Source organism: Myiozetetes cayanensis, unplaced genomic scaffold (assembly GCF_022539395.1).
Source record: "Myiozetetes cayanensis isolate MyiCay16 unplaced genomic scaffold, myiCay2020 scf12, whole genome shotgun sequence".
NCBI classification, from domain to species: Eukaryota; Metazoa; Chordata; class Aves; order Passeriformes; family Tyrannidae; genus Myiozetetes; species Myiozetetes cayanensis.
Window position 1 is genome coordinate 6290657 of NW_026086826.1, and position 22027 is coordinate 6312683.

Sequence of the window (22027 nt, forward strand, 5' to 3'; positions counted from 1 at the left end):
CTTTGTGGAGGTCCTCTCTGATGAACCACAGAGACCAAGCCCCTGCTGGAAAACGTTGGCCACAGCCCTGCCTGGCTCCCACTCCCACCTTCTTCTCACTATTAATTATTACAAGGGAAACGATGAAGACCGGTGTGCAGCAAAGTCCAGTGTGAGCGAGAAAATCAGCAGTTTGCTCAGAGCCATGAGCCAGCCGATCCCAGCCACCACAGAGCCGCCAGTGCTGCCAGGGGACATGGCAGCTGCCTTTGGAGTGGCAGACATCGTGGTGGTGGTGCTGTACTTCGCCTTCGTCCTCGCCGTCGGGATATGGGTGAACCCCCAGGGGACTGGGTTTGGGTCTCCCCGAGGCAGAGACACTTCAGTCCTCCCTGGCCCCCTCCTGGGTACAAAGATGTTGGCCTGCAAATGGCATCCTCTGCTCACATTGTTATCCCAGAGCCTACCGAGTAAGTTTGGGGGTGACAGTGACCCTCCTGTGAGCCCTCACTCCCAACCCACGTGGGGACAACCGAGGGGTTGTTCCCTGGAGGTTTTCCTGGGGATGATGCTCACCTCCTGTGCTGCAGAGCAATCTCACATCAGGGTGTGGGCAGGTAAGAGGCAAAGGAAAAGCCATGGTTGGGGTGGAAAAGACTGAAATGGGATTTCAAAAGCTTTGGAAAGATTGTTGCTAAATATTTGTTTGTGTTGTTTGGTGAAGGCCTCTGTCATACAGACCTACAGTGTTCTAGCTGGCTGAACTGCTTTTTCTTTCCCAATGGTAAATTCAAGGAAGAAGTTATTAAATGGATAATAAGCAGCTTCTTTCCAAAGAATTTTGACTATCAGAAACCTACATAAGGAGCAGCAGAAGCAGTGGGCAAAACCTTGCATACTCAGCAGATCCACAAAGAAACTTTTGAAGCTGATGCTGACAGCAGGCATTAAGGATTCTCCTGGCTTGGTCTGGCTCAGGGGTGGGTGAATGGGGGAAAACACTTTTGTTTTTCCTGTGCTTCCAGTCATCAATACGAGCAAGCCGGGGGACCATTGGAGGCTATTTCCTCGCTGGACGATCCATGACTTGGTGGCCTGTGAGTGAAACACATCCCTCTGTTTCTCGTGGTTTGAAAGCAATTCCAGATGCAAGGAGGGCAGGTCTGGTGAGGAGACCCAGTCCCTACATGTTTTAACCGTAGTCTTGAGATGAAGGGGACAAATGAAGGATCCTTCAGGGATCATCCCATTCAATTTTGCTAATGGGCTACTGGGCTAAAAGAGTAGCTCAGCATCCTCACATGTTTCCAACTCTCAATTTCTCTGCTAAAGACAGCAGTTAAATTGTTCCCATTGATGGAAGTGAGGGAGTGCTGACTGCCTAGCAGGGTTTGAAACTCTCTGACCCCAACCCACCACAGATAGTTGTGCCCAAGTCAAGAGAGCATTAGGTAATCTAGGAATGTGCTGTTCAGTAAAAAAGCATTTAGAGGCTGAAGTAAAAATAATCCCAAAGCCCAGGACTTTCTGAGCTCTTGCTATTTAGAGCAAAGTTGAGTTTATTGACTAACAATGTAAGGGATATAAACTTCAAACCACTGAAGTATAAATCTTCACTATGAAGAAAAAAATAATCTATTGAAGGCACCTCTTCTTGGGAGTGAAAGGTACATACAAAGATAATTTAAAGTTTGAAAGGAATAAAAACACCACAGGAATAAAGATTCTTCTCAGCCAATGCCAGACTCTAGAACCATATATCTCTCCGGTGAGTTGTGGGTAACGGAATGCACTTCTCAACCAAAACACTGTTTTTTTTCTTCTTTTTTAACTTTAGCTGTGCATTGCCCATAAATTCACTAGGCTAGATTTTCAGTCTGCTCCATCAGAGACACATACACCTCCCTAAAATCTGTCATTTCTTAAATGTTCTTTATACTTCTGTCTCGGCCAAGTGACATTTAATGGAAAATACTTAGCTTGATGGTTTTCTCTAATTAGGAGGGGGAAAATTAAAAGATACTAAAATGGAACATTTTTTCCTCAATTTTGTTCGTTTTTCTCTGCTTTTCTTTTTTTCCCTTCTATTAAGAAAGCCCCAGAACAAACCCAAAAACATTCTCACTGCTTTTGGCTCCAGCCATAGGTGACCACAGAGACTGTTGGACACAGGTCAGCTCTTGGCTCTTTGGAACCATTTTAGGTTCAAAGCAACCTCTAATGCTGTTCCTTTCCAGTGTGGTTTGTCAGAGCTGATTCCACCTCTGCAACACTCCTGCAGGCTCAGCTCCTTGTGGCCTTCACCTTGATTTCATGACTGGCTTACCTGTATTTTATTATTTTTTTTTTTTTAATGGGAATGACAGATTTGAGCTGTGCATTAAACGACCTCAGCTAAACCCTGATATTAAATTGCTGCTCCTCTGCAATGTATCTTCAGTATTTCTATGTCTGATCTACATATCAGGAACACTGGTTACATTTCTTGAGAGCACCAGTTGCTAATTCATGTTGCAGCAACCAGCTCTCTAATCAAGAGTTTTCCTAGACAAGGAGGCAGAGCTGTCAGCAGGAGTCAGTGTGGGTGTTGATGTCATATTAATGTTTTACCTTGCTGGAAGGCGAGAAGCAGATCAACTTCTATCATTCCTTGTTTCAGACGTAGCAACACTACGGAGGAAAAAGCTCCTCGTAGGCGACGTGCCTAAAAGGAAACTTTAGGACAAAAGGGCTTGACTTGTCCTTTTGGTAATTCATTTGACCCTGAGAGAGGCTGGCTTAGAGAAAGGAGGTGAGGCTTTGTGCCAGTAAAAGTAGTAATTTAGTTCAGGAATCCCCTCCCTGAGGAGGAGCTTCAGGAGGGCTGTGTGAACCACCACCACCGTGTTCAGTGCAAGACTTGAAAGGGGCTGTCAGCAAGGCATGGGGAGGGCAGAGCAAGGGTCAGCAAGGTCGGAGCAGGCACGTTGCTGGCTGACTAACCAGGGAATGGAGAAATCCGTCACGTTTCAGGGACACTGAGGAATCTGTGGCTGACACCAGGCTTCCCTCACCCTGCTGTACTCCCCTCAGCAGGCCTGTGTCTCGGGAGAACCTCTGACAAAGTGAACCCTGATTCTGAGGTTAAGCTTTGCGTTGGGGTGGGGGCAGTGGAAGGGAGCAGGCATGCACAATTTAAGATATGAAAATGTAGGGGTTTTTTTTAGAAGGTGAAGGAATACCCAACTGTCCATCAACATCCAGCTACCTGACTACAAGGAGATGAAGTCCTGGGAACAGGGGAAAATGCTTGGGCTGATATGGAAGTTCCTCAGGATGACTCTATGGGCTTTGTCCCTGTGCCATGTGTTTCAGATTGGCGCATCCTTGATGTCAAGCAATGTGGGCAGTGGCTTATTCATCGGCCTGGCGGGCACTGGAGCAGCTGGGGGCCTTGCTGTTGGGGCCTTTGAGTGGAATGTAAGTCAGATTTGCTTGGCAACTAAGATGTCACTGTTTACAAAGGGACTGTGGGTTTGTCTCCAAAATCAGATGCTTAACGGTATCAGCAGCAACAAGTGCTCCAGCCTCTGGAGAGAAGCCTCCAGACATTCTGAGAGCCTTGAAAACATGAGATCTTTATTTTAGTTTAAGTGGAATCCACTAGAATTATTAGCTCTTTGACCTTCTCAGAAGCACATGGCCATAATTTTAAGCTTTAGTCTGCGCTCATGAAGATTAAAATAAAAGATAATGAATGGTGGAAAGGTACTTGGATAATCACAGGATTCTGGGTACAGGGAGTTTAAAAAACAAACAAAGCAAACAAAAACCCCCAAATGATAAATGCTGCATGTTCTCCTAAATTCAGTGTAAATTCATGAGAATCAGCAACACTGCCTTCACCTGTCAGCTGCCAACATGTGGCATCTCTGGGGAGAACATCTGGGTGTGAAGGCAGGTCTGATTCTGCCCTGTGGAAGTGGCCTGGAAAATTGCCACTGACACCACACAGCACATGAAAACCAGGCCCTCTGTGTGCGATGCTAATGAAATTTCTCAGCTGCAGTGATGAGAAGTGAGATTAGTGCCAGCCTCACAATAAACATCACTCACCTAACTCTAAATCTCTTGGCTACATCAGCAGAGAGTGCTAATAGTGCTGGGTACTTGCCACAGCACAGGCAGGGCCCACCAAAAGCTCTTTCCTGGGATATTTATTCACTGCCCTGGTTTTTTTTTCTAGACCATTAAGATCACCTTTAAGTCCTTTGTGAAGAAATCAGAGTCTGTGTTCAGCCTGGTACACTGTAGGACATACCAATATTCGCTGTACTTTAGGAAATCTATTCAAGTCACTTTAGAAGCCCATGAAGACAAGATTGTATGTCAGGACAAATCTAACTTCATGAGTTTAGATTAATTTCTTTCAGAGTGGAAAGGGACCTTAGATATGCCATTATTCTCTCCCTTTATCGTGGGACATCACTCAGCCAGAGGGATCATATGAGCATCTTTCACCTCAGCCAGTCTCTGTCACTGCAGGAGCCATGGCTGTTCTCCTCAATAAGTCACAATCTCTGCTCACAGGGATCAGTTTCTTTTCTGAAAACTTAAATAACTGATTGAAATAAAATCTGGACTAATGTAAGGTACTTGGATGAAAGGTAATGGCCCAAGACAGCCAGGAGGTGAGGTTTGATAATCCAGTGGCTTTTTTTTTACCTTCAAGTTCTCCTCTTTGGGCTTTTGCTGGGAATCAGAGAAGAAATACATGGTGGGAGATGTCCTTACACCTTCCAAAAGACTCTTCCCCTGTGGCAGAGCAACTGAACTGCCCCTTTATCTACCAATGACAGAAGCACATCTGTGTCAGCCTGCAAGGAGAACATCCCAGCAGAGTCTTGCTGTTGCTTATTTTTATGCTCTGCAGGGACAGTCTGCTGCCTCAGCCTCATCACTTGCTAATCAAGCAATAAACAGATGCTCCCATCCTGCTCAGAATCACTTAACTCTTCACTGCCACAGCATCAGTGGTTTCAAAGGCCACCAAACACAACACCATTTTTCAGAGATCCTGAGCAACAGACACACCATCTTGACCGAAAGATCAGGAGATGGAACAGGATGTGCCACCCCTGATAGGGAGACACAGGGCTTAGGGGAAGAACCTCAAAAGCTTCTAATTGAATTGTAATCATTCCTCCAGTGGTTTTTTCATCTTCTGAGCAGGAAGAAGAAGTCAGAATGCTTCTCCAGTACATTGCATGGCACTGTACCTTTCTGCTTTCTTAGGATGTCCACCAACAGAACAGAGGGAGAAGTTGTTTCCCTGTGTTGAGTCATGTGCCTTTATGTTCTGTCTCTTTAACAGGCCACCTGGGCACTTCTGGCTCTCGGCTGGATCTTTGTGCCCATTTACATCGCAGCAGGAGTAGTCACCATGCCTGAGTACCTGCAGAAGAGATTTGGAGGGCAGAGGATACAAATCTACATGTCTGTGCTGTCCCTGATTCTCTACATATTCACCAAGATATCCGTATGTATCCAACTGAACAGGAACCCTTGTGTCTAGGGCGGGGGTAGGTCACCCTGGTGCAACTCAGGGCTGCTCATGGAGAGCTCAGATGTCCTTGAAAGGACCAGCTCAGCTCCCAGAAACAGTAGCAGTGTGTTTGTGCTGCTCTGCTGAGGTAAACACCCGCCTCTGTATTGATCACGGAGACCTATCCTAAGAGAGAGAGCCCTCATTAAACAGCAACGCACAGTGAGAACTTTACAGGGATGTGCAGCTAATTGCTAAACAGTGTAAGTACCAAAAGCTGTCTGCCTGCTTTCCTCTTCTATCAGATCAAACCTTAGGCAACAGAGACAGAGGAAGGGCAGCATTACCCCGTCTGAGAATCTGGCTGGCTGCATCTTGTAGAGGTGAAATTCTGTTAAATTATCATAAACCTGCCGTTGTTCTTGTCTAGCTGAGTTTTCAGCATTAGGTATGTTATTGCTATTTCTTTCCCTTTCTATCCCTTGTGTTGTACAAAAAGGGTAGAGTGAAAGGGAGGTATGTTCTGGTTCAAGACAAAACTCAGCATCTTTTCTGGATTGCTTGTAGCATTGTATCCTGCTGGTAACCAAAAAGCAATGTAAGCTATGGGGTATTTCCCCATTTAAATGCCATTCATAAAGAAGCAGAACTTATGCTCAGACACTAACTAAGAACTACCTGTGCCCTTGGAGGGAGAGGACTGTATTTCAGACTCCCCTGCAGGGAATGAAGATTTCAGCCCTTCATCTCCAGCTCATTGTCCCAAGGCCAGTACAAGTCAGTTTTCACTAGACCCTCCTGCAGTATTTAGTTGCCAAATTGCCTTGGGGAAGCACTGAATGGAGATTTGCAGCTGGTTTCAGATTCCTTCTCCCAGGCTTACTACATCTCAGGTCCTGGGAGGGACATTAAGAGGGGTTCCAGGCTGGAAGGGTTGGATAGATTTGCTCCTGTGACGGGCAGCTCTTGGTCACATCACCCATTGCTGTCACCACTGCCACCAGGAGCTTTGCTGTGTGGGACTGGAGCATTGCCCTGGGTGAAATCTTGCAAAGAGGCGTTTGAAACCTCTTTACCCCATCAGGGGGTAAATGGAAGACCTCAGAGCCGCACAGCCCCGTGGCAGAAACAGAGCTGTCTTTCAGAGTGACCTTCAGCAGAGCAGAATTTGCCGGTGGTTTTCAGAGCAGGACCCTGGCCCCCGCCAGCGCTGTTTCATCTCGGTGGTTTCTCCTCCGTGCCGCCAATTCACGCATGGCTGATGGATGTGGCTGGTGGAGTTTATGGGCATGACAGGTGCTTTCTATTAAGCGGTGCTATTGTTTGTGGAGAGCTCATTTAGCGGCTGGCTGGACAGCAGGCAGTTGGTTACAAGAAGGATTTTTCTCCCTGTGCTTTCTGCCCAAACATAGGTTAACAGCTAGGGCATTGCAGAGTCTTCTTGGCTTGCAAAGAAAACAGAGATCTCAATAAACAGTGTTGTCAGAGGACTGATCCTGCATGGCTACAGAGGTGTTTGTGTTTCCTGCTGGGAAGTGAAACCCCGAAGGCGCTGTGATTCCTGTGGTGTACTGACTCTGCTAGTCCTGTCTCAGGTTTGCAGAGGGCAGGGGTTGCACTGAGTCCTTGCCTTTAAGGTGCTCATTTCAGGCACAGCAAATAGAATTCTTGCCCCATCCCTCCTGTCTCCCTTGGCAAATGTCTCTTCACCTGTTATCTCACTCCATTCCAGATTTACAGGTGTCCTTCAAACTGATTTCCCAACACAAATATGTCCCATATTGCCTTCTGCAATTTTGAGTGATGTTATCTGCGTAATTTCAGGTTTCACCCGGTTTTTGGTGTCACTCTCTCTGCCAGAAGGTCCAAACAAAACACAGCCAGTGGGGGTTTCTGTATTTCTAGTGAGGTCCTCAGCAGGTCTAACCTGTTTTTTTGGGAGTCATTCTAGTAGGATGAACTGCATGAACAGAAAAGCAAGCTGTTGACCTTTTCAGATAAATAAATCGTGGTATGAGACACCAGTGATTCTGTAGGGGTCTTTCCAGCAGGGGTGTCTCCTGGCCACTAGCCCACCAAGATGTAGTCCTGGGAAGAATGTGGTCTCTTCTTTCTATCCTGTGTCTGCCTGTGGATACATGGGCTCTGCTACCCATGGATATCTTCACAGTAAGCAAAAGGAGTGACAATTTCCACCAGTACCTGTCTGTCTCAGTGAGGATTCTATGACATGAAGATCATCTCTATTTTGATGACTTGTGAGGCATAGGACCTTGATTTTTACCCTCATGCTCCCCCAGCTCCCATATCCTGAGAACTCTGAGCTGGAGGAAAGTTTTGCCTTTTATTCAGAAAAAGGTTCACAGCCAACAGCCCCAACAACTCTGTCCTCCTCTTCCACTTCACCTTTGTGGTGTCCTCCCTCATCAAGGCTTTCAGACACAGAGGGCTGCAAGCTGCTTTATTAGATTTCCCTTGCACGAAGCTCTACTAATGCCAGACTGCCCCTGGGTTTTTTTATTCCAGACAGACATTTTTTCCGGAGCGTTGTTCATCCAGATCTCTTTGGGCTGGAACCTCTACTTGTCCACTGTGGTCTTGCTAGCAGTGACTGCTGTCTACACCATAGCAGGTAAATAGCTGATTTTAAAAGAAATGTTATAAACTGGAGCCTCAGATATAAGTTTCTCATTTCCTACAAAGGGGAAAGTATTCAGGTCTTGGTCTGAGGGAGAGATTGACCTGGTTGCTGATAGTACCTGCCCTGTCACTCCTGGCTGTTGGAGACCTCTGGCTATTCCCTTCTCCCCTCCTGGCCCAAGGGAAACTGGACTGGGGGAAACATGGCTGTATTCTAGAGGATTTCCTAACAGTGCACAAGGCTCTCAGCTCCCACTGCCCATATTTGCTAATTTTTTCTCATTCTGCAAAATTACCACCTTTGGATATTAAGATGCTAAAGTGTCTCCGAGTTCTCTCATGAATGTGGAAAAGCCCTTGAGGCCATTCCTCATGGGAAGGCTTCTGACAGCTCTGGGCTCCTGGGCACCAGCTCAGTGCCAGCTTCTCCCAGTGGGTCTGTCCTGAAATCACAGAGTTGGGGCTGAGGACAACGTTTTTGCAGGTGAGGTGCCTGTTTGCCTCTGTGTGGTGACACACTCTGCCTGTTGCCTCTGGTTCTCCTGACAGGTGGTTTAACAGCTGTGATTTACACAGACGTGCTGCAGACCGTGATCATGGTGCTGGGAGCTTTGGTCCTCATGTTCATAGGTAAGAGGAACCTGCAGTGGCATCACACACTCATTTAATGGTCCCAAGGCCATCAGACCTTAGCAGTGTGCCTCACCCTTTCATGTGTGGTGCAGAAATGAGTTTTAACCACGCACAGAAGTCATGCCAGCCCAACTCTTCTCCTCCAAGCCTTGCTCCAGTCTTCAAGTCTGATCCTCCAGGCTTGCTTCATCCTTTACACTAACTGTATGGAGGTGAGGCTCTGGATAACTTCACCTCACTGGAACTGCCAAAGAGCTTTGAAACATCCCATTCTCAGAGCCAAATTCAGCTCTCATTAAGCTCATGTCAGTTCAGAGTAATCCTGCTGACTTGCACTGTTGACTTTGGGAGTTACTGTGGATTCATGTGGGCGTAACTGAGCACTGTAAAAAAATAAAGAGCAACAAGGAACTGACCATCATCAGTCTTTGCTTTAAAGCAAAACTGTAAAAAAGTAAAAAAACCTTCTTGGCAATCAGAAATATAGGTATATCTTTTTTCATGTCATACCTTGCTGCTTTAGCTCTTGGAGGGTGTCTGAATAAAGACTAGATGCTGAGAACATTGTGAGGATTAGGATCATGGAGATTTTCCAGCATTGATCCTCTTCCAGGATGCACTATTTAAACCACAAGGACTCTGGCCAAAATCCAACTGACTTCTGTAGAAACTTTGACCACAAAAGCAAGGGTGGAATGAAAAGAAAGGAGATAAGACAAAGATAAGAGACAAGTAATCACGAGACTCAGATAAGATAATAACTTTGCAGGAAGCACCAGCCCTTAAATCACCGACATTTTCTTTTCAGGATTTGAGAGAGTTGGCTGGTATGAAGGACTTCAGGAGAAATACAGCACAGCAATACCAAAGATCACTGTGCCAAACACAACCTGTCACCTCCCACGTGCAGATGCCTTTCATTTGTTCAGGGATCCCATCACAGGAGACATTCCTTGGCCTGGCCTTATGTTTGGTCTCTCTGTGCTGGCTCTTTGGTGCTGGTGCACTGACCAGGTAAGGAAAGTCTTCTCCCTCAGCAGACAAACCAAAGTGCTGTTATTTTCAGTCCAGTCTTCAGTTTGTGGATCTGTGAGCTGAAAAATTAGCTGTGTCTCATTGTGCAGGAGTTACTACTGGTCTAGACCAGAATATCTTACTCCTTCCACCATCTCAGCAAGCTGCTAATTTTGTGCACCTCTCAATGCAGTGAGAACAGGTTATTTTCTTCTGTCTTTATCCCACTGTGGTCTGGTGAGTACTGTGAGACTTTGTGCAGTTAGCATGACAAGGGTACAAAAATGTGGGTGTGGAACTGGCTCTGCAGTGACCTTGTGCAGACCTCCAGACAAGCCATTCATATTCCCAGACGTCTCACGTCTCTTATTCCTTCTCAAGCCATAAACAAGGAAATCTGTATGTGTTTCTCAAGACACGGTGCTTCTGTACTTTAGGATGGGATAATTATGAAACCCCACCACTGGGCTTTCACCAAAGCACCTACAGTCTGCTTCATTCCGTGCCTCTTGCTGCCATACAGCTGCTGCCTCCAGCCCTCAAGGTGGCTTCACTTCAGTCAAGGGCGAAACTATTCCCGTAAAGGAAATTTCCACGCTGCCCTCTCCTGTAGCCTGTGCTCTGAGCTCTGAGCAGTGGCAGCAGGCTGCAGTCAACCGAGGTGGGAAAGTTGCCATTGGCATGCGAAACACCCTGGGATCCTGCTGGATGAAAGTCATCCATGGGAAGGAGAGACAGAGAGAGGATGGATCCTGCTCTCCCTGTTGTGCTTCCTTTTTACTCTCTGTTCCCTTTCTGCACTGATTGCAGGTGATAGTCCAGAGGTCTCTCTCTGCCAAGAACCTCTCCCATGCCAAAGGTGGATCGGTGCTGGGAGGATATCTGAAAATCTTCCCTATGTTTTTCATTGTCATGCCAGGAATGATCAGCAGAGCTCTGTACCCAGGTGAGTCTCCCCGTGTTCCTTGCCACAGGGCTTCATACCTGCCTGGACCACTAATCCCACACAGGTCTGCCGGCACTTTTGCACTTTAGGAACTGCTGTCCTGCAGATATGCTCATATAGATTCCTGTTGTACCCCAGTGTTCCCACACCCTCCCTCCACCTCCAGTTCTCCCACAGTGGCAGAAGTCACTGGGAGTATCCCTATGGGGCATATTTTCCATTGGGGCTATATAGCTCCATCACCTGTGGACCTTGCATCCATCTGTCTGAGGAAATCAATGAAATGAAATTAAATACATGGAGCACTGAGGGCTGTCCTTCAGGTCCTATGGAATACATTCATTAGGTATTTTGGAGAGTTTAAACAATCTATCCCACAGATCCATTCAGTTCCTTGTGGATTGTACAAAAGAGCCCTCTGTTGGCTCCCAGGGCACTCTCATTGCTGGTTTCTCTAGAGCATCCCTATTCCCAGGAAGAATACCTTGGTTAGGAGGACCACTTAGAGGAAAGTGGTTATCTCCCAGATTTCCTAAATAGGATTTAGTCAGCCTGCAACATCCCTGGGAACCCAGCTGACAGGTTCTTGGAAACAGTCCAGTTCCCACAAATGACAAATCATGAAGGATTACAATTATGCAACTTCCAGGAGAGTTTTATCTGTGCCCTGAACAGAATTGTAAAATGTCATCTCAAAGCTTTACCTTTGTTATAGGATGTAAAATACTGTTCAGCTCCCCTCATTGTAGCTGCGTTCCAGCTGCACCTCTGAATTTATATGAAACCACACAAAGCATCAAGATTTGTTCCCTTTAACTAAACAACCTGTGGCTCAGTGGGGTTTACACTGACTAATTGTTGTTTTCCTGTCTGCTGCAGATGAAGTGGGCTGCGTGGACCCAGACATCTGTAAAAGGGTTTGTGGAGCTGCAGTGGGCTGTTCCAACATTGCCTACCCCAAACTGGTGATTGAACTCATGCCTGATGGTAAGAAACACACCTGGGGAGGTGGCCTTGAGCTTTGCACGAGGGGACCAGACTGCCCTTATCCATGCTAAGGATGTGGAAATCCTACTGCAGTTACAGACATCGGGACGAAAAAACCAGTGCTCAGAGGCCCACGGTCTAGTGCTGATTTCCCTTCCCTCTTTTGCTCCCCCAGGGCTCCGGGGTTTGATGATTGCAGTGATGATGGCAGCCTTGATGAGTTCCCTCACCTCCATTTTCAACAGCAGCAGCACTCTCTTCGTCATAGACATCTGGCAGCGGATCCGCAGACAGGCTTCAGAGCAGGAGCTGATGATTGTGGGCAGGTCCTTACATTTATTTATGTCTTGTTCCTCTCATCATCTGTTTTGAGTGCAGCATTTAAGTTCTTCAGGATGGACTCACTGAGAAAAATCTGGTGCCCATAATATAGAGCAGGAACACAGCTTGGGAAAGGGCATTATGCTTTCCAGGTTCATCTTGGATAGACCTGGTCAGAGAGAAACACTGAGTGTGTCACTGAGCTGTGTAGATCACTGGCTCTGTCTCCTCTAAACTTATTATAAATACTGCTTTAAATGTAACTTTTAGAAAAGCCAAAGGTGCCCTGGGGTCATCATCACTGGAGGCATATTTAAGAGCATATTATTTTTGCATCAGACAGGAGTGATACATTGCAATTACTCCTTTTTTCTTTTTTTTCAGGGAAAAGTACAAAGCTGATTCTCTGTGATAAGTTGTTTGAGAGTAAGCTTTGGTCCTGCATTATATTTATATCAGGGGTATATAAAGTTCTCCTCCAGACAGTGGAATTTAAACTGCATTCTGCGTGTTCACGGTGCTTTTGCTCTTCAGTCATGAGCATGGAGTTCTGATTTTTGCTACAGCTGAAGGCTTCAGGCAAGCTCATACTCCACCATGGCAGAGTGGTGAGAGAAGTGTCTCTTGTTCAGCAATATGAATGAACCTCTGTAACATACAGTGCAAAGGTGAAGGAGGGTTATAATATATGCACCTGAGACCCAAACCCAATTTTAATAAGCAGCAAAAAAGTTGGAATTTGGCAAAGGCAAGAGACTGAACATGTTACCTGCTTGGAAAGGTGGCAGAAAGCTTGTTTCCACAAGCTTCCAGCTCCCTCTCATCCAAGAGCAAGGTCACTGAAGATCATGTCCCACTCTAGGACACAGCAGGCTGAAGGGCTTGCACTGCTGTTGTGGGTCTCTCCTGCGTGTTGACTGGCAAGTCTTAGCACAGCTCACTCTCAAGACTGTGAAGTTACCTTTGGGAATGAGTTGAATTACTTTTTGAAGAGAACTATTTTCTCTTTTCCTGTGTACACAAGGAAAGGTTCCTGAGAGTGATCTTTGGATTTTTTCTTAGGAAATCCTGAGAGTAACTGGGAGTGTGTTTTGCTGCAAAACTTCATTTTCAGGTGGACTCGACCACCTGAAAAGCTAACACAGTTTTATCATCATCTTTCAGAGTCTTTATCCTCATTCTTGTGCTCATCAGTATTCTCTGGATCCCAATCATTCAATCGGCCAACAGTGGAAAGCTCTTTGACTACATTCAGTCCATAACCAGCTATCTGGCCCCACCCATCACAGCTCTCTTCATCTTGGCAATCTTCTGCAAGAGGATTAATGAGCCTGTAAGTGAAGTGTCAACAACCAATTGATATGCGTATTTAATTTGATAAAATAAGTAAATATCTCTCCCCTCAGCACTTAGCCTTTGAGACTCTTTAAACTCAGAGCCAGTCCAGCTAAAGTGTGACAATGAGACAGCCTTTCCCTGGCGTGTGTTAGTGATTCTTAGCCCAGTCTCTGGTGTGTGTGTTTGCTTCCAAGAAGTCACTGCAAGTGGCACTTCTTGGCAGTCTCATTTGAAAGCATGAAAGAGAAGTTGTTCTGCAATTTAGGGACGATGTGTTAAAGTCTAGTTGGAGAAATACTGCTAGGAGGAGATTCTTGCACTGTTTGTGCTCTATCTGTCCCACATTTGAGGACAGAGAGAGAAAATGAGGATTTTTAACTGAAAAAAATTCCCACTTTGATACATGTCACTGTGGATTTCCACCAGGCATGAAAAATCTTGGGAGAATAGAGGGAAAGGAGAGGAGAGGGAAAGCTACAACCAAAGGTAATAACACGCAGTGACTTTTTCTTTGTGCTTCCTTTTCTCAGGGTGCTTTCTGGGGCCTCATGTTTGGGCTGGCTGTTGGTCTGGTTCGGATGATCATCGAGTTTATTTATAGCACACCGTCCTGTGGTGAGGAGGACAGAAGACCAGCTGTGCTAAAGGACTTGCACTACCTCTACTTTGCCCTCATCCTCTGTGTCCTCTCTGCGATTGTCATTGTCCTTGTTAGTCTCTGCACCCCACCGATCCCTGAAGAAAAGGTGAGTGACTTGCAGTGACACCCTTTTCTCAGAGCCCCCCTTTGGTTACCAAAAAATCCCTGAAATTTGCCCTTTTTCCTCCCATGGTTAAGAAATGGTGTGTAATGCATATGCTGCCAAGAAGCCCTTGCTCCTCAGCTTTCTATTCCCCAGGTCACATAGTGTTAATGCTTCTGAGGCACTGAGTGCTTCAAATTGAGTGTGAGTTCCCATGCTGTGCCTGGAGCTGGGCAGACACCACAGCCCATCATAACTGGAATAGAAAGAAAAGAAGAAGGGGAAGGAGATGAAATTATATTACAGAGCACTGCTGAGGAGGAATTAAATATATCTAATTGTAGCATCTAGCCTGTTTCAGCAGAGCCAGCATCAATCTTTCAGGCAAACAAGATTAATATCTTTTGCAACATGGGCATTTAGGAAAATAACATTTTGTCCCAATGTGATCTCAATTAAATTTAATAACTTTGAGTGAAGCATAACTTTCTTTTACTTAGCACATTAAAATGGTGCAGGAGTTGGGAGGTTTTATATAATAAGACCTTAAAGCAACTCTCTCCAGTCCCAAGTTTTAAAGCAGCTGCCAATATAACAAAACTGCCATCTACCTCCAAGCAAAGGTTACTGGATCGATTTAAAAGACCTATTTTTTCCCGTCTAACTGCATGAGGAAACGAGGGTGATGCCATCACAGCATTTTCTATCTGTTGCTTCCTCATAACTTGTAAAGCATTAACCAGTTCCATCAATGTTTGATGGGAATGTTAGTGGTGTCAAAGACACCCGGCTCCTAAAGATTACATGAAAGCAGGTGCTCAGATAGAGGAGACGAGGGGGGAGAGAGAGAAAGTCTTTGTGTCTGCTTTGAGATAAACTCTCAGCTTTTATTAGCTATCAGAGGATCCACATGGGAGAGAGAAATACTGGCAAGGAGGCAGCATTAGTTCTGCTGCTTACGTTGTTCACTACTGCTCAGGGGTGGCCAGATGGTTGCCAGCAATTAATTACTGTGGTTTAATGAGTTCCCACTCATCATCTGACCTGTGATAACTAAACATGTGCAGTGCTCCCTGCCCACAGCAATAGCAAGATAAGATGCATTATCACAGCACTGGCGAATAGGGAGCATCACACCGACAGTCCGGGAAATGAAGAAACTGGCCACAGCACCTACAGGCTTTTTAGTGTGACCTCAGAGCTATGAAAACATTTAAAGCATCTTTCAGGAGGGGCAGCTCAGGATGAAGGCCTGCTATAATAGAATTAGGGAAAGAGAGGTTGTGATCATAGGAGGTTCCTCAGAGGATATTTTCAGTGGTTTTTCTGCTGAAATGTGTGAGTTTAGAGGTGCTGGATATGAGGCACCTTATTTGACATATCCTTCAAAGAGCCAGAAAGGTCAGGGAGGACAGGATTTTGTTTGAAATGGCTCTGTGCAGTTATCCCAGAGGAACAGAGGATGAGGGGGTGGTGCCTGGCCCCCCAGGCACATCTGGAGAGCCAGGGAGAGAGGAGAGCTTGCTAAAGAGCAGCACTGGCCATGAACTAGCAATAACTGGGCTGTTTTTTGGGAAGATTTCTAAAGAAGGATGTTCAGGATAACTTTTTGTTAGGCTATGGACTCCATATAAAGCTGAGCTCAGTGCTTGACCATTATATAAGAGGTTCTGTTGAAGAAAATTAATGAGAGTTAATGATGCTGCCTATGGCAGTGAAAGGCAGGACACACAGACCCAGATCAATCACCTGATAATAGTGATGACCATCCCATGTGCCCCCTGTCCCTCAGCATCTTCCCATCAAAAGAGAAATGAGATGGGCTGCCAGGAAGCCTGTGCCACTGGGTGGTAGCTAATTCCCTCTTCCAATAGCTCAGTAGGGATGGGAGAATCTGTCCCTGTTTGGTTTTCTATTGATTCCCTTCAGTTTCTGCTGCTCATCCCCAGTTTAATCAGGAAAAGTCTGACCTTGTTCCTCAGAGAACAGTCAGAGTGAAGGTGTGGGGTTTAAGCTGAGGTAGGAAACAGTATTACTGGGTTGTTGCCTGTCTGGCAGGAATCTGAGTGGGCAGCACTAAGACCAGCATTTTTTATTTTTCCCAATCAGACTCACCCCAACTTTTGCCCTAGACATGAGTGCAGGTGTAGGTTTGGGCCATCACTCCTGGTGGGGTGGTTTCTCATGGTGTCCCGCAAGCAGGGCTTGCATCCTCATCACCAGTGAGTCTGTGGCTTTGCTGAGGGGACTCAAGGACAGAAGGAAAGGCAGGAGGTAGAAATCATGGTGGACATATCAGGCTCCAGCTCTCTGGATAGAAACTGGCACTGGCCTTTGTGTTTGCCATGATTTACCTCGAGTTGCTGGGGTTTGGCATGGAAGTGGGAAAACCTGTGGGGAAGAAGGAAGAACCTGTGTGTCCCCACAGTGGGGTGGGAGTGGGTGTCCTGGAGGAGGATATCTGAAGTGCTAGTGCTTCCCAGTCCCCTGTGTTAGTCAGTTCCCTTTGTGAAGCCTCGGATATTTCTCCCATAAGGACCGCACAGGGTTAGTTCTGCTGGTTCTTAACTGCAGTGCTTTGAGATGGAATGATGAAAGACGTGGTATAAGAGCTAGGAATTGTGTCATTTGTTTTGCCGAGCAAAAAAGAAAAGAAAAACAAGCCCAAAAGACAAAGCCAAGGAAATATAGTGATAGATCATACCTCAGCAGATGTAAATCAGCATAGCTCCATTGCCTTCAAAGAGCAGGAACAGCTGTTGAGCACAGTTATGTCGCTTTACACCGGCTGAGGATCTGCACTGGACAACTTTAAATATTGAATCTCAATGCTTTTGAGATAGTAAATGGGCAAAAGGAGAAAAGAGATTTGTATCTGACGTTGGAGTGGTACAGCTAATGTTCCTGGCTTTAAATGAATTACAATCCGAGAACTGCAAGCTGTAGCATTTTCTCCTGCTGTTTTGGACACTCTCCCATCCCTGTGGTGATTGATGCTGTGCTGGAAAACAAGTATGCAAGGAATTTGTTTGGTATGCTCCGGAGTTCATATGTCTTCATTGTAGGTAGTCCATATTGTGTCACGCCGTCCTTGAAAACCCTGCAAAAGAGCTTACAATTAAATTTGAGACTGTGAAGCTGAAACACAACTGTCAGGTGCCAGATGGCATTTTGGAACAGAAGGATTTATTCTAGTTTACAAACAACAAAAGAAAAACTTTGCTGAGTTCTTGCAAACTCCTTTATCCAAGGAGACTGTGAGGGCGAAAAGGGAGAGGGACAGCCCACAAAGCACAAATGCAAGACCAGCAGGTCGACTCCCCAGGCGTCAGGGCTCACCCAGACAGGCTGATGGATTGGCAGTTCCACCTGATGTACTCTGGGGTGGGGTTGTTTTCCCTGTGTATTGAGGTCTGGCTTCAGTAGCTCCTTTTGGGGCAAAGCTGAGGAGGAGCACCAAGCCCCCTTTGGCTGGCTTGACCTCACCCTGTGCACTCTGAGGTGCTGCAGCTGAAGCTCCCCCAGCATCATTTGGTGCCACTGAGAGCCAAACTCGCTCAGCTCCTGTGGGAAGCAGGCACTCACAGAGGAGCAAACTAAGGAGGGGACTGAGGGCTTCCCAGGCAGTGTCCACACAAGGCTCTGCAGTCGGTAGCAGAGCCACGGGGCTCCCCAGGACCCACCAAGCTGCTCCTTCCCACTCCCCTGCCCTTGGGCGTGGTGGCCCCAGGTAGCTTTTCCAAGTCAGTTATGCTGACACAGCTCCCCTCTCAGCAATTCTTACTTATGTTTTTGCTCTCTTTCTTCAGACATGCAAAACACCATCATTTGCCTCCCCCATCCCCATCCCTTTGGAAGTCTGGGCCAGGGAAGCGTAGCCAGCCCTGTGGAGGCCTTGGTGGCCACACAGAGCTGCTGCTCTGCCCTGCATGTGTCCTTCTAGCAGTGGCAAAGAGGAGAAAGAGGGGGATCTCAAGGAATACAGTCGGCCAAAACCCACCACAGGGGAGCTTAAAGCTGGAGTGTTGGTGAGATGCTTCACCAGGGAGCTCTCTGAGGTGGTGGTTTGCTTTGTTTGGCCATGGTCGATGCACCAGCTCCTGGGTGGGTGAGTGGGATGATATGTCATGAGGTTACCTGTGTGCCTATGCTGCTTTCCATTGGGAATTGCTTCCATCTTGTGGAGTCTGAGCCCCAGGTACACCCCAGCCCTGGCAGATTTTGCTGCAGTGTGAAGGGAGAGTGATTCAGTGATGCGAGGAAAGAGAATAGAAAAGAAGAAGTTTTGGAAATCCTTTAGTACCCTGAAACTTTGCTATGTTCCAGTGACATTTCCTAAGTGATAAAAAAAAAAAAAAAAAAAAAATCCCTGAGAAAGATGAGGATCATCAAATCAAAGCAATTTAGCACATCATGACAAGAAAGATTAGCCCTGCCCAATGCTCATCTTGGTTGAAAATGATTTAAATAAAGCTATAAATCTTCTGGAAATTATGCAACATTTTGTGTCAGCTGGAAACTCCTGCCTAGATTTGTGAGTGTAAAATTCAAAAATTGAACTCACGCTGCTCTGGAAGTGACCCCTCTGAGACGCTCATTTCCATGCGGGCAGGGCAGGGAGGCAGCTGCTCCTCAGGCACACGTGGGACTTTGCCTGACCTGTTGTCACCACTGCCCCAGTCCCATCCTGCGCCCCTCTGCCAGGCAGCTGTGGGTGGAACAGGAGGACAGGCCCGTGGGCAGCTGTGTTTGAGAGGGATTGATGAGTGTGGTCCTTGCTGCCAGAGCAGGCAGGGGTTGGGAAGTGCTGATGCCCCCAACCTCCTTGGTGTGCCACCGCGGTCAGCCAAAGCAGCAGCAGGCCTGGCTTAAATCCAAAGCCCTGAGCCCCTGGGGTGGGTAACTCCACCCAACAGCTGCCAAAGGACCGCTGACAGGTTTGCAAAATTGATGCCTTCTCTGCGCTCCCTGAGTCCCAGGGAGGAGAAGACTTTCAGACTTGGCTCTAGGATGAGAGTTTCAGACCTTTTTGCATTTGTAAAGCACAGGAGGTTGCAGCCACAGCAGCCTGGCCAGGACTGATTGTCCTTTGTGGCTTTGGATGGTTCTTTCACTGAAAGACTTCAGAGAGGGGTTATATCTTGTATTGGTCCAACAGCGAAGTCTCAAATTGAAAACAAAATCTTCTAATGGTACAACTGCTGTCTGTGACTGTTACCAGAGAGGTATCTTGGCTTACTTGTTTAATTGTTATTTCATTGATTTTTTTACCCCTCCCCCCTGGAGGGCTGCCGTTCAGGATGCAGATCAGCATTATTTCACGTCAATCATGCGAGCCTAATAAAGAGGAAGCTGCTTCTTCAGTGTCTGCTAAAAGATTACTCCTGATAGAGACAGGGATGGAACAGGTTATTTAAAAAAAATAGAAGGAAAGAAACTAGATTAATTCACACTTTCCTCTGCACAAGTGGTACCATTTGGATGGTACCACCTGTGCAGAAGGGAGGTGAGGGAAAGTGAGAGATCATCCCAAATAGTTCTCTCAGCACCATCTTGTACCTGTGCTCTCCAAAGAGAGAGGTGACTGCCATGACGCTGTGGGACTGACAGGCAATAAATAACTTGTTTGTTCTCTGTCCCACTTTGCAGCTCTCATGCCTGACTTGGTGGACCAGACACAGGAAAGCACCTGCCATCGACCTGAAAAACTGCAAGAGTGAGGCAGCACAGATCAGTCCAACCAGTGGAGAGAGCGACTTGGTCAACAGTGCAGAGTCAGGAGACAAGGAGGAGACAGGTAGGGTGATTGTCCGTGAACAGACACACTCATGTGCATGTGAGGGCACAGCCAGGACCTCATGCAAGTCCTAAAGCTAATGAGAGGCCACCTGTTGCATTCATTGGAGTTTGGGCTTGTATTTACAGGTACACCGGTTGTAAGGATGTAAAAAATGGAAGTGTTGTGGTTCTTGATCCTCCCAACATCACTTGATGTGAAAAAAAAAAGAAAACCCACCGCTCAGTAAAGTGCTTTCCCTCTTCCTCCCTAGAACAAATGCAAACTACTCTGGTCCAGTTCTGCCCAAGTCACAGGGTGATTTTAACACTTCAGGCCTGGTCTCTCAGTGGATTGCTGGATTCCTTAGAGGAAGGGACCGTGAGGCCCAGGGAGCAGACCTGTGCACTTTGTGGATGTTTACAAGCCTCAGTTTTCTCTTTTACATAATGCCAACAGTATCTTTCATCTTCCCTTAGGATATAAGCCATGGTTAAAACTCAGAGCTTAAATAGCTGTGTGTCCTGCCAAGGATATCTAAAAGAAGGAAGGCAAAGAGTCAAATGATCATAAGAAGTCGTCAGGAGATAGAACAGTAGCAGGAGATGCTGCATAGGCAAGTTCTTTTCAGAGTGGACAGAACTCTATTCTGCAAATCATTAAAAAATGCAGCTTTCTGGTTTTCAGCTTAACCTTCAAAGGTTACAGAGCAGAAACCTCAGAGTAAAGCCACATACACAAGATTTCTTCACTCCTTCCTTTCGCTGGTCAGTCCAAAGGACACTGGTACCAATTACAGTCAAGCCAAACAGAAGTAACAACTAAAGAAAACTTTTTTTTTTTTTTTGCCTAATAGAATAAGTTTTGGGTTACATTGAATGCAGCCATTCAGTATTATTTATTATTTATTATCAATTCCTATTTCACTTAACTAGCTCAGATTTTTATAAACAAGTGTCTTGGTATTTTGGTAATTAGTAATGATGGGGAAGGAAATGCGAAACACAGCAGTTGACAGTTTAATGAGGGGTTTTTTTCTGGGTAACACCTTTTTTCAAGGCCCTATGACATCCTGCATTTCAAAAAAAGGTTATATTTGGAGAGAACAGCCACTGAAATACACACAGCACCAGGCTGACAATTAAAACACACACTTCACCTGGCACGTCACGTGTAGTAAACAAGCCAGGATATCTCTAAATGGACCATCATGTTGTCAGGAATTTTTGTAAGTGAATGGAAGCTGGGTTAGGCAGGAGGAGGAAGAGGTCTGTTAATTAACTAATGAGCAATTGGTGTTGCAATCAACTGACTGTAATCAGGCTGTGCTGTACCATGGTCGAGGGAGAAGTTTCCCTTTCCCTTTCCGTTTATCATGATATTGCATCTCCTATCCCAGGTGCCTCTCAAACCCCACTGCAGATTGGCTAATGCACCTCCAAACTAGTGGGAAGAGGGAGGGAATGTCCCAGTAGGTTTTAACACCCATTTTTTGGTCTGTCTCTTGCAGCAGCCAAGCCTCCCTGCTGGAAAATGGTGTGTTTGTGGTTCTGTGGTCTGTCCACCAGCCCCACGCCCACCCTGTCCCAGGAGGAGAAAGCTGCCCTGGAGCAGAGACTCACCAGCATCGAGGAAGAGCCCCTGTGGAAGAATGTTTGCAATGCCAATGCCATTCTCCTGCTGGCCATTAATGTCTTCCTGTGGGCATATTTCGGCTGAGGTGGGGTCAGGAAGCGTGTGGCTTTGGTTTCTCTCACCTTCTGTCTCAGCTGGAAGCATCAGGTGACAGAGCCCCTGGTGATGGTCCCTGAAGGCATCCACTGTGGCACGACCCTTCCCTGGAGGCATCTGCTTGCTGGGAATGATTGTGGGGCTCAGTTTCTCCATAGGGAGAGTCACCACCAGTCACGTCTGGGGCGCAGGGGCTGTGAAGAGGCTGGGATGCAGGATAGCATGTGGGCCAAGTCTGGAGGTCTGGGGTCAAGTTTAAAGGTGCAAAGCTGAGCCCAGCAAGGAGCAAAGGCTTTGGAAAGCCCAGCTGTGGCTGGGTTCTCTCTCAGGGCTGACTTTGCACCCATGCACTTAGGGAAGGATTTCTGGTTTACACTGATGTGCAGAAGGAGACT

At 46.5% G+C, this 22027-nt stretch overlaps 1 protein-coding gene across 1 annotated transcript; it reads left to right on the plus strand.

Annotated features, from left to right (window-relative positions):
• Nucleotides 1-117: 117 nt before the first annotated feature.
• SLC5A9 (solute carrier family 5 member 9) lies at nucleotides 118-21684 on the plus strand. The gene is made up of 14 exons (XM_050307301.1): nucleotides 118-313; nucleotides 1005-1076; nucleotides 3334-3438; nucleotides 5333-5497; nucleotides 8030-8135; nucleotides 8693-8773; nucleotides 9585-9790; nucleotides 10601-10736; nucleotides 11616-11723; nucleotides 11899-12049; nucleotides 13209-13377; nucleotides 13913-14128; nucleotides 19775-19922; nucleotides 21412-21684. Exons 1-14 carry the CDS (start codon nucleotides 185-187, stop codon nucleotides 21618-21620), a joined length of 2001 nt encoding a protein of 666 aa, XP_050163258.1. The 5' UTR covers nucleotides 118-184; the 3' UTR covers nucleotides 21621-21684.
• Nucleotides 21685-22027: the final 343 nt, after the last annotated feature.

Bases quoted from the DNA above. Each gene is read 5' to 3' on its own strand.
- SLC5A9 (XM_050307301.1), top strand. From the start codon at position 185: ATGAGCCAGCCGATCCCAGCCACCACAGAGCCGCCAGTGCTGCCAGGG. The intron at 3,439-5,332 runs GTAAGTCAGATT...TCTCTTTAACAG, and splicing joins TTGGGGCCTTTGAGTGGAAT to GCCACCTGGGCACTTCTGGC. The intron at 5,498-8,029 runs GTATGTATCCAA...TTTTTATTCCAG, and splicing joins ACATATTCACCAAGATATCC to ACAGACATTTTTTCCGGAGC.